The 18,869-nt window shown below is 34.5% G+C and overlaps 2 protein-coding genes across 3 annotated transcripts; both read right to left on the reverse strand.

Moving 5' to 3' along the window:
- Nucleotides 1–266: 266 nt before the first annotated feature.
- On the reverse strand, nt 267–4,536 carry LOC108194643 (F-box/kelch-repeat protein At3g06240). Of its 2 annotated transcripts, XM_064080837.1 has the most exons (3): nt 2,911–4,536; nt 2,300–2,782; nt 267–1,499 (listed from the first exon to the last, which is right to left on the reverse strand). In XM_064080837.1, the coding sequence occupies exon 3, from the start codon at nt 1,486–1,488 to the stop codon at nt 580–582; it is 909 nt and encodes a 302-aa protein (XP_063936907.1). In that variant the 5' UTR covers nt 1,489–1,499; nt 2,300–2,782; nt 2,911–4,536; the 3' UTR covers nt 267–579. The 2 variants fall into 2 exon arrangements, with proteins under 2 accessions (XP_063936907.1, XP_017217086.2); XM_017361597.2 differs by lacking the exon at nt 2,300–2,782.
- A 6,414-nt stretch (nt 4,537–10,950) lies between these two features.
- Nucleotides 10,951–18,590, reverse strand: LOC108196235 (uncharacterized). The gene is made up of 14 exons (XM_017363428.2): nt 18,205–18,590; nt 16,935–17,087; nt 16,672–16,788; nt 16,504–16,588; nt 15,457–15,565; nt 15,241–15,308; nt 15,037–15,162; nt 14,035–14,957; nt 13,603–13,809; nt 13,452–13,512; nt 12,835–12,948; nt 12,352–12,465; nt 12,162–12,248; nt 10,951–11,545 (listed from the first exon to the last, which is right to left on the reverse strand). The coding sequence occupies exons 1-14, from the start codon at nt 18,282–18,284 to the stop codon at nt 11,525–11,527; spliced, it is 2,265 nt and encodes a 754-aa protein (XP_017218917.1). The 5' UTR covers nt 18,285–18,590; the 3' UTR covers nt 10,951–11,524.
- Nucleotides 18,591–18,869: the final 279 nt, after the last annotated feature.

Genomic DNA, 18,869 nt, shown 5'->3' on the forward strand with positions numbered 1-18,869 from the left:
AGGTAGAAGTGCAATTTGTCAATTTGGAAACTCCAATTTCTGCAATCTTGTACAGTAACATATACGATGTCAAATTCAGTGAATTATGTAGAGACTATACATAAGTGAAAACGCGCATCTTATAATTATGACGTAAATTTCTTGCTGAGAGAGAGAGAGAGAGCATGTAGCGGACTAGTACGCTCAAAACACAGCGCACATGTACTAGCAAGTTGGAGTCGCAAGTATTCAATTTTGCAACCCAGTGGACGTTTTTGGCCTCCTAGATTTCTATCAGCAGAAAAGCGTATTGTGAGTCAATTTTTTGTTTGAAATACTTTCACATTTTGTATGCGTGCTTAGACTGGGACTGCTCAAAATAAGTCTCATGAAAATCTTATATTCTTCAACAAGGTTCTATCTGTTGGAGGCGCTCTTTAATAAAACTTTAACTTTATCATTCGTGATAAAGAAATCACCGCTTTCACCTGATGGCCCGGAAATGTCTGGCTTATCAATTTATCCGACAAGATTATAAAAAAAACGGAAAACTAAACTATTTTTTCCGGAACAAGTCGGCCTTGAGAAACTTGGGTCGTATTAGATGGAAACCAAACTTCCAGTGTGACTCAAAATTTGTGCATCACCCTTGCCCAAACCAGAAATTCTTTTAAATCTCAAGCCACCTGTGTGAGTACTAAATATCCAGTATCCTTTATAAGATTTCACAAATATTTCTCCCTCCTTCCATACGCCTATATCATTATCATTATAAACACAAGCAATTGCATAAACGCAAATTTCATTGTAAGCACTCGCAAGCGTCTCAGCCAGTCTGATATTATACACTCTGCTCCATTCCTTTTTCGCATAATCCATCACCCAAATATCGATATCTTTATCCCTCATTGAGATATCCGCTACGGCCAAGTCGTTACTCATATCAAATAATTTAAAATGACCGTAGCAATCGATTAGTTCAAATTCCTCGATGTTCTCTGACAGAATCCCAGGATGCGGAATCACCTGGAATTCCTCTGTACAGACATCGAACGAGATTATGTTTTGGTCCACAGGCAAGTCCCCGTAGAATTGTCGGAGAGGGCTTAACATCCAATGCAAGAAGCCGTGAACAAATACAGGCTTTCCGTGGATAGGATATCGAGGAACACTTGAAATTTTTCTCCACGAGTTTGAGCCCAGATTGTGCACTACAGTGCCCATGCATTCCCCTGTATTCTGCAGAATACAGACCATTTTGAAGTTATTAGTTGAACTATCAAAGCCTAATCCATAGGCATTTACTGGGGATTCCTCTGGATCTCCGTAGTGTTTCATAAGAGCAAGAAAATCATCATTTGGCGGGAAGGAGATGGGTGGCAGAAGCCTCAGCTGATTTCTAAGAGGATTTAGCACTAGGATTTTTTCGTCGTAGCAGTATTCTGCAAAGTAAAGCAATCCATTGCAAGAACCGAAGGAACAACAACCATTTACATTTATCTCCGCCATAGGAATTTTTCCTGCATGGATCATCCTATCATCGGCTTCATTGTCATATGCTGCACATATTCTTACGTTATTTATGAATTTGGTGAATTTTGGGAGAATCAAAGGTGTTTGTGGGTCAGCACTTGCAGAATGAATATTGAGATGGCAAAGAAAAGGATCATCTATGATTTTTAGCCATGATTTGGAAACACATCTCAGTTTCAAGAGAGATTTAGTAGGAATTTTAGATAAGATATTGAACATTATGCACACAGGAATTTCATCCATAGCTGATTCATATGAAGAAACAGTGTTCCAAATTGCCAAATTCATAAAAGAAATTATTCACACAGGTAATGCAACATCAATAAATGAAAGAGCTTCAAGAATAATCATGTACCTTTAATTATTTATGGATTTGTTGCCAGGTCCTCCTTGGTTCAGATATGTCCGTAGAATGCAATTAATCTATTTTTAGGTTTGATGTTCACTTGAACTTAGCTAGGCCAGCCATACTATAGTTCTTATTCCAGACTTCTAAATAGCAATTCTAATTTCTTTTGGCTAGTTAACATGATCACAGTATCAAGCTTAAGCATGGAGTTATCATTCTTGAGGCTATTAATTCATTTTCTCCATTTCTACTTTGATTCATTACCATATGTATTTCGTCATTTATATTTCTTTTATTATCTGCAGGAAACAGTGAATCACACAACTAATTTGCAAGAAACCTATTTATTCTTTAATTTTGTCGGGGGTACTCCTCTGCACTAAATTAGCATAACCTGGATTAGTAGGACTTAATCGTACCTTGTAATATATGTTTTACCTATTAATTAATTTCTTCCAGGTAGCAGAAATTATGCCAGAAACCATTTTAAGAGCATCTCCAACCATCTAAAACCCTTGGCTAAAAAATGAGTTGGCATACTTAAAATAAAAAAATTTAGCCAACAGCTCCAAAAACTCAACTCCAACCATGCTCACCTGTTGTCTATAAATTTAGCCAACCTCCTATGGATGGCTAAATTTGTCGAACCTCTACAGGTCTGTAAGAAAATCTGTAAGAAGATTATACATCATTTATTACCATATTGAACTGATATATTATATTTTAACAATTTAAAATATTAATAACATACTATTTTTAAATTATAGCCAATCAATATAGCCATTACCATTGAAGCAAAATGTCTTACAGGTTCAGCAAATTTTACATAATGTCTTATTGGTCCAATTTAGCCAACCATTATAGCCAACGCCGTTGGAGATGCTCTAACAAGGGATAACCTCAATTCAGGGGCTTCACAGCCTGAAACATATAGTATCAGAAACTTGTAAAATACCCAACCAAAAATGTAGCAGTAGTTACGTATATCAGGATCATGACCATATAAGAAGGAGAAAAAAAATCGGAAATACGAATGATAAATGAGTTACCATAGACATCAGAGATTAGAAGAAGCACAGAACTAGAACAAGATGATCCAGACACACTTTATTTTGCCAGAGAGTTGTACAACAGAGCCTTCACCACAATCATTGAGCTCAGAGATTAGGGGGTTCATACCTACACTCGGCTGTACTCCCAATACCATCCCCGTCGTCAACAACTTACGGCGACTCTCCGCCACCACCAATCCCATAGCTATCACTGCCACTGTTTTCTCCAGCCAAACCCAACACATATATGTACTTATACACACACTCAAGCATACACAAACACTGGTGTTGCCCTCATTAACACAACTCCAGGAATTAATACCCAGAATATCACGATCCCGGAAAATGGCCCCCAATATCATTTATTCATGCTGGATTTTCGATTAATTACTAATCAAATCGCTACATCAGGTAAAACGCTATTGGTGGGGGTTAACAGAACAAAACTTCATATAACGTTTACGCTACTAAAAACACCAGATTATCCGGCGTTAATAACTGGTATATGGGGACAGGGGCGGATCTAGAGACGGAATTTAGGGGGGGCACCAAGCAAATTTTCGAAAAACACCTACTCCCTCTGTCCCTCTCATTTGTTTACCCTTACCATTTTGGGATGTCCCTCTCATTTCTTTACATTACCATAAATAGTAAGTTTTTCTCATCATTACACCCACTATCTTCCCCACTATCTCATATTTAACAATAAAAACTACTATTACACCCACTACTTTTCTCCACTATCTCAAATCTATTATTAAATATTGATAGGTCCCACCACTTTACTCACTTTTCATCTAACTTTATTCATTTTTCATAAATTGTCTTGGTCTCCGTGTCCCCCTCAATTGTAAACAATTGAGGGGGACGGAGGGAGTATATATTTTCAAATTTTGGGGGGGCACTTATGTATTTTTGTAAAATTTAGAATGGTGAAAAATGTAAAAAAAAAAATTTAGGGGGGGCACGTGTCCCCCGTGCCTCTTACTAGATCCGCCCCTGTCTGGGGAGCCGCTTACTACACAGTGCATATACATACAAAATTGAAAGTGTAGTGCAATTAACAAAAGTATATATACAAAAGTGATTTAGACCCCAGATATAGGATGCGACTGCAAATTAATCATTTCACGTTAGACCTCGATAAATTAATAAAATCATCCGGCCTCTATATTATTAATAAAGGTTTAACAGTACATAAGAGAAAGAAAAAGGTAGGGGATGATAATGATGATCAATTGATGTCATGATCATCAAAATCATCGTCGAAGGAGTTGTAGAAGTCGGTGTCGCGGACCCGGCGGTGGTCGGAGATTGCCCCATCGGCGAACATGTCATCATCGTCCAATTCCATGGGCATGCGGCCCCTTCGTGAACCCCAAGCTCCCCACCCACCAACGCGCTCACGCTCTGCCTGATGCGCTTGCTGCTCCTCCTCCTCTAAATCAAACTCATCCACTGCTATCGCCTTCTTCATTCTTTCACGCTCTTAAAACCCTAGCTTCGATGTATATAACCTTCGCAGGGTTCTCCGCTTTTGCTGATGGCCTTTTATTAACCCTTTATACTGTAGTCCATATATATTGTACACTAGTCACAATATATACAAATTGAATAATCCGCAATATATACAAATTGATTCATGATCCAATTGATTAATCGATTATATATGAAAATATCTTCTTTACTATTTCTTTTATTTTCAAAATTAGTTATTACAACTTTTATATATATATATATATATATATATATATATTTAATAATAGTTCTATTATTTAAAATATTAGAAGATGTATATGAACTTATACGCTATTCGCATCTTTAAAAAGAACATGAGTTTCTTCTGAAAAAATGGATTAAAATATAGGGATCTTTTTAAAAATACCCATCTGTAAAATTATTTTTTTAAAAATACTACCATCTTTTTCATTGTTTTTAAAAATACCTTTTCATAAAATTTTTTTTTCAAAAATACGATTTGCAACTTTTGCAACCTCATTTGCAACCTTGGGCGGCGCAGCCGTAAAAGTTGCAAATGAGGTTGCAAAAGTTGCAAATGAGGTTGCAAAAGTTGCAAATGAAGTTGCAAAAGTTGCAAATAAAAATGGAAAGTTGCAACTGTTGCAACTGCAATTGCAACTAGTTCAACTGAAAACTGTAAGTTGCAAAAGTTGCAAATGAGGTTACAAAAGTTGCAAATGAGGTTGCAAATGAAGTTGCAACTGCAGTTGCAACTTTTGCAACTGCAGTTGCAACTTCATTTGCAACCTCAGTTGCAACTAAATGCAACTGAAAACTATATATAGTTGTAAATGAGGTTGCAAAAGTTGCAAATGAGGTTGCAACTGCAGTTGCAACTTTTGCAACCTCAGTTGCAACTAAATGCAATTGAAAACTGTAAGTAACAACAGATGTATGGTGTGCCTCTGGCGGGGCCATTAGATTACAATAGAATCAACTGAATGCAACCATATGCAACTGAATACAACCATATGCAACCATATATGCAATTACAAATCCTGATTTCAAGTTCCAGTTTTCAAATGCCATTTTCCACCTCATTTTCGGAATCGATATGGAAAATGGCATTTGAAAACTGGAACTTGAAATCAGGATGCAACACGGCTGGCGCCGCCTGTAGTTGCAAATGAGGTTGCAAAAGTTGCAAACAGTATTTTTGAATTTTTTTTTTTTATGAAAAGGTATTTTTAAAAATAATTCTGGAAGGTAGTATTTTTGAAAACAATAAAAGAAAAGGTAGGTAGTTTTGTAGATTTCCCTAAAATATATGAAACATAATTATAAATTTTATAACTCAAATAATATTATCCAGAAAAACTATGATAAAAGTACTAATAAAAAGTTCACGACCTTAAACATTCTGCTCATCAAAGATTTGGTTGACTTAAAAATTGTCACACTACTAGGAGTGTCATATTAAATTTGGGAAGCGATGAAGAACTCATAACACCATTATCTATTATATATATAATAGAAGAACCTTGAGTAATTTAATTCAGAATGACAATTCTACCCTTCGCTCATTATACAATACTTATACATATAAAGGTTATTACTGACTTTTAATATCAACGTATTTATTAGACATTAATGTCTAATCATTAATATAACTTAATGACTTTATAATTAAAACTTCAATACATATATGTATATTATATTTATACTTATGATTTAATAATAAATAAATAAATATCCAATATTGAAAAAAGTGGGAATCAGAAAATCGGCGATTAATCAGAATGATTTAATATTATATATGTAAAAATAATATATATAATCTTTTTAAAATTTTAAATTTTCCCACCAATTTTGTAAATTTTAATATTCTGCCTACTTTTCGACCCATTAATCCAATTTTCGACCAATTAGCCATCAATTTAACTGAATTTTGCCAAATTCTGTCATATATCGAATACAACAATGATGCGTAATTTAATTTGAAGAGGCTAATCTACCCTTACTCACTATCAGTATATACTAACCTATTTATTAGACATTAATATCTATTCATTAATATACATTAATTATTTTATAATTAAAACTCCAATACATATATGTATGATATTTGTAATTATGATTTAATAAATATCCAGTATTATAAAAATTTTATAATTAAAACTCCAATACATATATGTATCATATTTGTAATTATGATTTAATAAATATCCAGTATTATAAAAAGCGGGAATCAAAAAATCGGTGATTAATCGAAATGATTAACATGATCATTATTTGGAATTAATTTAATATTATATATACATATATATTTATATATTATATGATCATTTTTAAAATTTTAATTTTCCCCCACAAATTATATAAATTTTGATATTCTACCTGATTTTCGACTGATTAATCCAGTTTTGGCCAATTAATCATCGATTTAACCGAATTTTACCAAATCAGAATAAAATGCGTTTCATTATCGATTAATCGGACGATTTTTAGAATATTTAATTATTATAAAATATATATAATTTTCTGCCTAATTTTCGACCCATTAATCCAATTTTCGACCAATCAGTCATCAATTTAACTGAATTTTGCCAAATTCTATTATATATTGAATACAACAATGATGCGTAATTTAATTTGAAGAGGCTAATCTACCCTTACTCACTATCAGTATATACTAACCTATTTATTAGACATTAATATCTATTCATTAATATACATTAGTTATTTTATAATTAAAACTCCAATACATATATGTATGATATTTGTAATTATGATTTAATAAATATTCAGTATTATAAAAATTTTATAATTAAAACTCCAATACATATATGTATCATATTTGTAATTATGATTTAATAAATATCCAGTATTATAAAAAGCGGGAATCAAAAAATCGGTGATTAATCGAAATGATTAACATGATCATTATTTGGAATTAATTTAATATTATATATATATATATATATATATATTTATATATTATATGATCATTTTTAAAATTTTAATTTTTCCCCACAAATTATATAAATTTTGATATTCTACCTGATTTTCGACTGATTAATCCAGTTTTGGCCAATTAATCAATGATTTAACCGAATTTTACCAAATCAGAATAAAATGCGTTTGATTATCGATTAATCGGACGATTTTTAGAATATTTAATTATTATAAAATATATATAATTATATGATAAAGACTTTGATTCGATAAGAATCTCGTTTTTTATATTAAATTTTCAATAATTTTAGATGAGTGGTAATTTAATTATATAATAAAATTTCAAATAGTTTATATTTTTTGTATTTATATTTAATAAATATCATTATAGTGAGGATATGTGAACATATGGACATCAATATAATATGACTTTAATATAAAAAATATAAAATTATAATTTAAAAAAGATGAGTAAAAAGATATAACAAATATTTAAAAAATAATTTAAAGCAACTCGTACTTTGCACGGGTTAAGAAGCTAGTTGTTTATAAAATGCTAAAGTCATTCCTGCCACACTATTTTACCACGAGTGTCAATGTGTCATATTAAATTCTGTAAAAAATGAATAACTCATGCCACCTTTATTGTTATAGAATGCTAGTAACTTATTGCAAGTCATTCTTTATATACTCCTTTCATTTGCTAAGCCAGACGCCTACCAAAACTTCAATATCTATTCACTGTTTACATTACAGGATTCACTGCTTCGTTTAGTAGAAATAACTAAAAGGAAAATGCTTGGTGCACATAATTGTGTACAAAAATAATGATATGTGGTGGATTTTAATTGGATGCCCCCTTGCATTTACACCAACTACCCCAATTAAAACCCACCACATCACTTGCCACATCATTATGTACAAATTTTCTATACACAATTATGTGCACCTGGCACTACTCTAACTAAAAACTTATACATATTTATATTCACCCTTATACCAGCACCTTCTATCAAGCCATCTACTTTCGATCTACGATCTATTCCAATCTTCACCGTCATCATCATATTCAACCACCATCAATTTTTAGCATAAAACTACTACTCCCTCCGTCCCACCAGGATGTTTACGTTCACTGTTTGAACGCATTTTGAGGCTCTTATAAAGTATAGTTCAAAAATAATTTTTTTAATTTTTCTTTTTTTGAATAAAAGTTTAAACGTCAAACTTTTTTTCAGGATTTTTTTAAAAAATAAATATATAATGTAAGTATACTTTATCGGAGCCTTAAAATGCGTGTCAAAAAGTAACGTAAAGAACCTGGTGGGACGGAGGGAGTAACTAAATCGTCGTGGGAAAATGACTAATAACCGGATGCTCGATACAAGAAGATAAAAGATTAGAAAGCAGTTGTGAGATCTGGATTGAAACTTAAAACTGAAAGAAATAAAGATAAATATTGCAGAGAGATGATGATGACATAACATACATGTGTTTATGAATATGCAGCGAACGGGGATGATAATTAGTGGGTGTAAAAGTTAAGTAGTGGATAAGAAACACGTGCCAGATATTTGGTTTGTAGTTTGGCGCTTCTTTCTTTTTTTATAAGATTTTAACGTCAGTGAATTGTACCCAAAATACAATATCGAAAAGATCGGAGAGCTTCTTTCATAGATGAAAAACTTTCATCTAATTATCAAAGGACATGTTGAAAAGCCCCACAAAAATTTGATAAAAATTTTGATGTTTGAAAAAAAACACCTGAAAGAAAAGCAAAATCCACGGAACTAAGAGGAAAGGAAAACTTTAATTCAAAAAATCTACCGACTAAGCAAAGATCATGCCGAGATGGCCCCGGAAATTTAGCCAATAAAACTTCAATGATTGAATAGAAAACCCCGATGAAAAACAAAATTCCGCGGAAAGGAAAAAAGTAAAGAGGGAGAAAAAAAGGAGGAAATAAAAGAATAATCAAGCATGAAAGATTATGCCAGGCACCGAAACAAAGTCATCTAAAATGACACAATAGTTCATAAACGACAAACATAATTGCAATATACGATCAAAAAGCCATCAATTGTGGCACTCCCTCGATAGGGGCACAATAATTAAAACTAAATATGCAACAAGCCTTATAAATCTAGTTATAAACGAATCATATACAAGACAAATATATTAAAAATCACTAAAACAAAAGATTTTGAACTCATACAATTATCGTGGGGTCAATCCACACGAACCTTACTTTATCGAATATAAATATATGTAATCATCGGCTGTATATGATTCACTTAACTCATCATTCACTCATCCCAATTGAATCAAAGTCACTTAACTCGCCATTGACTCATCCCAATTGATTTATCACCAAATCAAAATCTTGAAAAGCGAGTAGATCTAAAATCTTGGAACGGATTCGGTGGGAAGTATTATTGAGAAAACGAAAACAAATCAAGAGAAATACAATGATTCGGAGCTTTTCATCGGTGAAAATCGATGAAATCTCCAACGACAGTTTGAAAAAAGAAGAGAGAGAGGAGGCTAGGGTTTGTAGTTTGGCTCTAGTTTAATTTGTATTTGAGTAGTTGGTCCCCGTATATGTGTAAATTACTATTTTAGTACAACCAAATTAAAATACAAACAATAAACCCTACTCACACACTCATATACACTTAAATATATTTACGCACATATACAAGTACTATTATCCACTACATCATCACCTTCAGTTCGACTAACACTACAACCAAATCATCAACATTAAAAGCTATCTCCAATCATCAACAATACTGCATACAAATCACCACCTTTTAAACATAAATTCTTGTAATACAAATCACTATTTTCTAAAGCAAATATCACTAAATTATACAACAGGAATCATCGATTTTTGTAAATATGAAAGTTCAAACAATATTACAACCCATGACAGAGCTCTAGTCATCGAAGCGATTGGAAAAAAGTCGGGAGAAAGATGGTGATGACGGGTGGAGGGGACAAGGATCATGACGATGATGGTAAAATCAAGGGGAGTGGGATGAGTCAACAGGGGGAGTGGGATGAGTCGATAGTTATGAAGGGGGTGGTAGAAGACTAGAAGTGGTCAGCTTGAGAAAGGGAGATATAAAAGTTGAATTGGCAAATGGCAAGAGAGATGAAGGTGGAGCAGGCATAGTGACTTTGCGGGATGGTGGGTGTGATATGGCAGTGGTCAGTTTGGAGGAAGACTGGAATGGTGTGACAGCAGTGGTCAATTTGGAGGAGGGAGAGACAAAAGTGAGATTGACAAGAAAAATGAAGATAGAGCTCATAGGAGAGGGGATAAATAAAAGTGGGGTTGACAAGGAAAAAAGAAGGATGAATTTGTGGATAGTGTAAAACAAGATATTTTTAGTTTGTGCTCAGATCTGTTTTGTATTTGATCACCACCTTATATGCATGTGTGTATCTGAACAATTTTTATTTATTTTGTAATTTTATTAGTAACATTGCAGTTACTTATATTATATAATAAATTATATATTAATAACTAATATGCATGTTTGTACGGTGTCCTATGTCTGTGAACTGTTGACACTCCATATAACAGGTTTCAAGCAAAATCTATATCAAGCTAACTGACCAAAACCCAACAACTTTCTCCATATAACCAGCCAAAGGCGTGCCAAAATAGCACATTTCTAAATTACAACAACATTCTATTCCTTTTTTTTTTTTTCTTGTTAAAAAGACAAATCAAATATTTGAATCTAACATCTAATGTACAGAAACACAAATGTCATACAATGAACCCTACTCAGCTTCCAGAAATATGTCTGCATATCTGAAGCTAAGGTATACTGAGTACAAGTATTTCTCTCATGAACTCGACAATTTGCTTTGGCAGTGAGGGGGATCACTTATTAAGCTTGAACTGTTGTAGTTCATTGAACAAGAGAGAGAGACCAGACAACCAACTTCTCTGCATCACATGCACTCATCTTCTGTGCAGGTAGTTTCCATTTGTTTGCCATATATCTAAATGTCTATACCAGAAACTAAACAGTCATAGCTCCGAAATTACAAATTTGTATCTTACCCACTGAAGGAGCGTGCATACAGGTACTAGGCAAGAGCACTGTATGCATGGGTTCACTATTTGTATGGACAACTTATCAAGTAATAAAGTAGTTAGCCAAGATACATCCACTCCTTAATGATCTGCAATCAAACCCTAGAACAAAAAACAAATGATTAACAAGACTTAATTGATGTGATAATGTTTCAGCTAGATCAACGTAACTACAGAAAATCATACATCCTCTAGGACATGTAATACATACAAATAGTAAGTGTTTATCAAGAGCTGCTTTCCAATGACTGGGATAAATTTTTTCAAGGACAATTAATCTGTATTACTTGGTTGATTTCCAAGTAATCCTATAATGGTGCTACAGAAGAAAATTCTAGTGTACAGAGTACAGACAAGTCCACACTCCTAGTCTCGCCACTGGTAGCAGGTTCCAATATTAATGTAGAATGTAGATTAAATCCATAACTGGAGATGTTTTTACTTGTATTATTTATTCAAAATTCAGTTAGAAATGTACAAAAGTTTTAGAATTTTGATCACCATCAAAGGAGAACTTAAGTTTTACCAACTACAAACCACAGACAGCATCACAGCAGGGAGAAGGGACGTTTGTTGTGTTCCATAATACATGCAAAGCAAATTCTACTGTTACTCTTTGTTGGCATTTTAGTAAGATTTAAAAGAAGTGTAATCCTTGGTTAATACTAGTCTAGCGATGTGTGGAATTTACAATTATGAATGATCTCTGTCGTATTACCTCAATCATGTCTTCATCTGAAGAACAGATTCCTGAATAGTTCAAGCCACTAGAAACATTATACTGAAAAATCCTTAGCTTTCCTTCCTGCAATTTAGAGAAATACAACATGAATCCCTTACAAAAATATAATAAATTTTAAACAGCAACAGGTCCCGCGATTAGTTGTGAATATATACGAGTTTATCACCTTTGTTCCATAGACAAGACCGCCACCGACCGATGGATGGAAGCAGGCTACATTGACTTCATCCTCTGCACTAGGAAGCACTCTCACAAGTTCCATATCAGAAACTCTATAAACCTGATTAAGAAAAGCCAAATTTTAAATGGTTCATTAGTACGGTTTCAACTAGACTCATATATATTATACCATCACTATAGTTCTTCAGATGACCTACATTTAAATCGATAAAAGATTCATGTTTTCTATATTGCTTGTTAGCTGTGAAATCTGTCTTGTAGTAGTCGCTGATTATTGATTACCACAATCCAACCAATGACTATAACTAAGGCAGAGCTTATTAATGCCAAACGAAACACGTCATTCAAGAAATTTTATGAATACAAAAAAGTAAAAAAAAAAAAAAAAAAAAAAGTTTTCAACAACCAGCAGGTCAAAAGCATTATACATATGTCTGTAATATGGTAATCGAAAAAAATTAAGCGGTACCTCCAGAATGGTGTAAACAGGTACAGTTGTCTCTCCATCAATGACAACACTCTTTAGCAGTGAACTATGGCGACGGCCATAGGCAAGTAATAAGTGCTCAGAGGTAGGTGAGAACTGCATGCATAGACAGCATAAAACCGAAATTATTTTTCTGAAATCCTATGTGCTTTCTTCCTTGGTAATAAGTAGATAGTAATCCATAGTAATTAATCACAACAAAAATGAATATTAATTGGAATAATACACATTAGCACAGGGACATGCAGAATTAACATGCATCCAAACAGAACAAATCTGAGCATAAATACTTTCGTACATATTGTCATTTTACTACTGAAGAGTAGAAAAAAATTGAAACTGAATAAAAGAACACAAGGTTAAAGAGCATATGATGTTCAGATGCCTTTAACATGAAACCTCAAGTGACAAAAAAGTACCACCAAAAAGAAGAAGCATAAGCCTGTGTACGGTACTTAAGAGGTTCCCGGCCTATTCAATTGACCGCTAAGAATAAACATAAACCACAAAATGCAAGAATGTACAATTTGAATTCGAATACTCAATGAGAAATGGAAGTTGGTACATGATACTATTAGGTAGTCCATAGGGACAGTTACCTGAATTGAAGTCAAGCAATGAGCAGCTCTGATCGCCCGTGAAGCAAGCACCAAACCAAATCTACATAAAAAAACAGAACAGAAAATCCAGGTCATAAAGCAGATATAATTATGAAATCACACCCATATATGGAGAAGATCTGAAACATACGTCGCCTCCTCTAGGGAATATATCCGAAGCTCATACATGACTTCTTGGGCTGATATAGGGTGTCTCGTTGGAGATGTTGAAACCCCCATGACATCAGGGTGTACCTGCTGCCCGGGAAAACCAGCATCAGCTTCCACGTTTGGCAAGACACATGCAACACAGGCAGCTAAAAATCTGCCACAAGGTGAAAAATGGGCACCCATTTCACTGGAGAAACAAATGTTCGTATATCAGCATTTTAGTTAATTATTCGATAAAAGAATTGCTAGCTATAATACCCTAAATGTTCTGATTGGGAACTTGCCACAATACTAGACACAAACTATAAGAATCAAGTGGTTTCTTTATATGAACAAAAGAAAACTTACGGATGGCGTGGGGCAGGGGGGGGTTTAACACAAGGCTAAAATCTTATAATGGGCTACAACATACCTACAGAGGACAGCATGTGGTATTATTAAGCGACATCGTTCTGCGTCAAGAAGTCGACAAGGTTCTTTTACATTGTGAGGCCATATTCTAAGCTTCACAGTGCAAGGTAACTCTGCTGCAGCTGCTGCAGCAAGTGATGTGGCAATCTCAGACTGAATTCGCTCAACAAAGTGCTGCGATTCACTCTCATCACGTGTTAAAGTACCACTACCAGATGCCGTAGATGACATATAAGGTTGTGAATACTGGTGGTGAGAACCTGATCTCAAATTCAGCCGAGATTCAGCAGAACCAGATGGCAATGCTGTAGGAGTTGTAGAACCATGATTCTCCATTCTAGTAGAGTTAGATACATTTTCAGCAGCCACAACATTAAACGGATGCATTGTTTGTTGGCCAGCTTGGCTTTGTCCAATAAACCACCCTTGCAAAAATGGTACTTCCCAACTGGTGGGATCACCCAATGGGAATATTTGGTTAACTCTTTCAGGCTGCACGTCAGTTTCCATTGCATCTACTGTCGGATTGGTTGAACCATTTTCCATTTCCACAATTAAAGCATTAGCCTCAGGTTCTTGTGGTACAGGGGAGCTTCCAGGTTCTATAGGAGACAACAAAAGCTCATACTGCCCTGATGGAGTAGAATAAGTAAGAAGTCGGACAGAGCCAGAAGATTCTGCTCTCTGTGTAGTACTAGTTGAACTGACATCTGCATCAGTTTGTTGCAACGGGATTCTCCCATCACCTCGACCAATTGAAGGCCATAACAAGAATGGAAGAGACATTAATGGTAACTCGCTGACCTGTCTAGACTGATTATCAGGATGAGCATCGGCCAGATATACAGTAGGAGGGGGGTACCGTAAATAATTCGGACAAGTTGCAAGTGTCACTGTGGAATCTGACGATTCAAGTTCATTTACCTGAAACCAGTATGTAGCTGATCAGAACCAGTAAAATGAGAAGATCTAATTTTCAACAAATTAACACCAAGAAAATTACCTCAGCAGTCAGAAGAAATGGAGCAGCATGAGGATGAAAATGCACAGCACGAAGAGAACGGCGGGTTTTAAGTATGATTGATGGTGATACTGTTTCCACTCTTCCACTATAGTGCCATATATAAAGCTACGGAGTTTTTTTAATTAGAATTCAAAAAACATCCAATGAAGATATTAACACGGTGATAATTTCCTAAACCCTTACCTTATGGCCTGAAGCTACAGCTAGAAACTCCCCTTGCGCATGGAAAGCAATCGAAGCTATAGGACGATCTGCAAAGAGGAAAAACATGGTAACCTATCACACACTACGATCCAAGATAAATTTACATTATTTGACATGTATCGATGTATGCATCAGAATATTTTGTTAACTTAAAAATATAAAAAGATGAGAAAAAAAAAAGATAAGAAAAATTACAAAAATCGCGTGACCCTATACACTCTGCAGTTTTTGCATTCCATAACCGAACTTCATGATCCAAGCTTCCGCTGGCAAGTATATCAGGACACAGAGGATGAAATCGAACCTGTAAGAGTTTCATTACATTACAAGATAAAGTATTGTTTAAACTAAAAGTGCTATATATATAAATACAAAAGCTTCATTGCTCGAAAGATTAATCATCAACACACACAGGGATGCGATATGCTGTAAACAATAAAGGGATGTGATATGCTGTAAACAAGAATAATTTAAACAACAGGTTGATTATAAAGTAATAAATTGAGATTGATCCAGGAAGAGCAAGATGATCATGCTCAATGGGCAGATAACAAGTCTTCCTGAATACTTTTCTCAATGCTCTAATCCTTTTTTCTGTGGCCATATTAAAAACTATGAGAATGGAGTCTTGAAGATAACTTTAATGTTTCTCCGTGATAGTATATGAATTCACTTTGTATCAAGATAGATGACAAAAGCATTATCTTACGGTAATATTATAATTTGATATGTAGTTGCGAGGAGCATTGTAGATATCATAGATCAAAAATGAATTTTTGAGCTCTGAAATAACTTTCAGACAAATACAATTCTGTGATTTGAAAGACATCAAAGATGCTATATATTTTCCCCCAAGATCCAGTGCAATAGGAAGTAGTGGCAACAATAAAAAGAACAGATCATTATTAAAAAGAACAGATCATTATTGGGCAGAAAGACACTTTGCAGCAACCAGCATTGTGGATTCTTGGACCAAGCCCCGTACCACTTGGCCCACCTTGTCGGATTTTGCCTACTGCTTTCTAGGTTACTGGTAGTTCAAATAAGACTAATAGACAGAAGCAAAAAGTTCTAAAAGAAAAAAAAAATGCAACCTTTGCTAATGCAAATTGTCAGAGATAAAGGTTTAAAAGAAGAAATAAATTACACCGGCTCTGATTGTTCATAGTTTACAGATTATCAGCCGCATGTGGACTGTGGGGGCTAAAACGTTAAAGCAAGGAGTATAGAAAGCAGGCCTACCACCCAGGGTGTCCTGCGGTGACCACTTAACACCTTTAAGCATCGTCCAGTTTGACAGTCAATTATCTTCACTGTATGGTCTCCACTGCAAGCATATAAATATATAGAGGTCATGATATCTTCAGTACCACGCAAAGATAGTACAATTTGTCCAAACTAGAAACTTACTGAGTGGAAGCAAGTGTCTTTCCATCAGGGCTGAAGGCTGCGGCGATTGTTGACCTAGGAGGCGGCAGTAGCGGACAATATTTGGCTGTAAAATGTCGCAGCGACTCTGCCTCTACCCTGGGATAAACAATACATTTATGATACCGTAAGCGAGAGAAAACCAAGTCTTACATGTGAAGCACCACTTAAATGCTAATTGCTGAATGAGTAAAAAACAAAATTGGTGGCAACAACAAAATCCATTGGGCACTAAAAGAAATTACCATGATATAAGACTGCGCCTAACATCCCTTGCAGCTTCGCCTCTTAAAACAGCTGAATTAACATTACTCTTTGAATCCTCCCTCCACAAGTTTCTAGAAGAATCTTTAGTCCGAGGTGAAATTTCTCTCCGTGCTAACAGTCGGAAGACATTACTACATCCGCCACAACAGTAAATTAAGATCATATCAGTAAAATTTAAATCAAATACCTCATTAAAACACTAAACCTGCATCTTTCTCAAAATACAAACTAGATACTCAGTCACATGGCAGTTAACAATTAAAATAGGAAGCATTGAATTATACATATACAAATGATATATATCACTACATACTTAAGAAGCATGAGTGAGTGCGGGTGGGGGTGTGCAGTGGGGATTCGGGAATTCGGCAAACCCAATAATATGGGGATTTGCGTTGGGGAGGGGGATTATGGCATATATAATAAATAATTACACACACACACATATATATGGCTTATATATGGAATAAATATTAATATTATGAATATTTAGTTGATATTACGAATGATAAAATCCAATTACAAACCTAATAACTATTTAAGGATTCAGCCAAATACATATAATATAAGCATCTAGAACACGAATTTCTGCCAGATCATTTATATTTGTTGTACAAAGTGTGAAAAAGAAAAACTATACTAGCTAAGATGTATCAACAAGAATCAGAGTATCTGAAAATACAGGGTGCATGACGATATCGGAATCCCTGCTTCCTAGCTACGTACAGTAACATTTTTTATAACATAAATAGTTTTTCGTCACATTGAGTTCTATACGACACCGGATCCACCATACACATTAAGTTACTAAAGAAAATTGAGTCATTTAATTTAACCAATTCGGCTGAGCACCTAATACCTAAAATGTTGTCAAAATGACGCAAATAAGTTCTTCTCCCAGAAATTCTCAATCGAAAGATAACAACATCTTCACATAACATCTCCTAACCAATCGAATCACGAAGACACAATACCCTAGCTCCCATTCAACTATCCAACCTATCAATCCTACTACGTAACATCTCAACTATATAGCAAAACAAGTCCCAATGCAAGCAACTACAACACAAGCTGATCACACAACACTACATAATTCTCACACATCAGATCAAACAGTGAAATGAACAAACTACAAAAACTTCAGATCTTCATCGAAAAATGTAAACTAACTTAGCGAAAAGCATAATTCAGGTCGAAACCAGACAATTCAATATCGAAAACAAGATAATTGCGAGTATATCGATCAACCTTTTCTTCTTGAGATTGGAGTGTCTGGGAGGAAGTAGATTTGAAGTGGACGGAGAATTCGAATCTTCCGATGACCTCATAATTTAGCCGGCGAAATCTCTCCGGCGAGATTTAAAAAAGAACGGCGCTCATAATTCACAGGTGCTGTAAATAATTAAATTAAATAAACAAATATGTAATAGGGTTATTATACAAGAGGATGTGTTTGAAGATCTGGAGAGGGGCAAAATGGGAATAGGATGACCTAATAATTGTGTGTAAATATGATGAAAAAATAGACACAGGAAGAAGAAGATAGAGATGATAGCAGTGGGGTGGGGTTGGTTGTGCTCGGGTCGGATCTATTTTCGGGTTTGTTGGACGTCATGCACACACTACTGTTACTTCTATTCACTCCATCAACGCAAAGATGGGCTCTATACTTTGTGTTTTTACACGAGTACACAGATTTTTGTGGCAATTTTATTCGATTTAAATTATTTAAAGACTCGAATCTTGAGTTTATTTATGATTACCAGTTATTATTACGATATTGACGGTATTTAAATGTTTGTTTTGATGTATAATCAACTGTAACTTGAACTTGGAGTTAGTTAGGGGGTTAGTTTGTTGTCACTATATCCGTCACGTTTTAAATATGATGATACGAAAAAATAGTCACAAAT

This window comes from Daucus carota, chromosome 7 (genome assembly GCF_001625215.2).
Source record: "Daucus carota subsp. sativus chromosome 7, DH1 v3.0, whole genome shotgun sequence".
Taxonomy (NCBI): Eukaryota; Viridiplantae; Streptophyta; class Magnoliopsida; order Apiales; family Apiaceae; genus Daucus; species Daucus carota.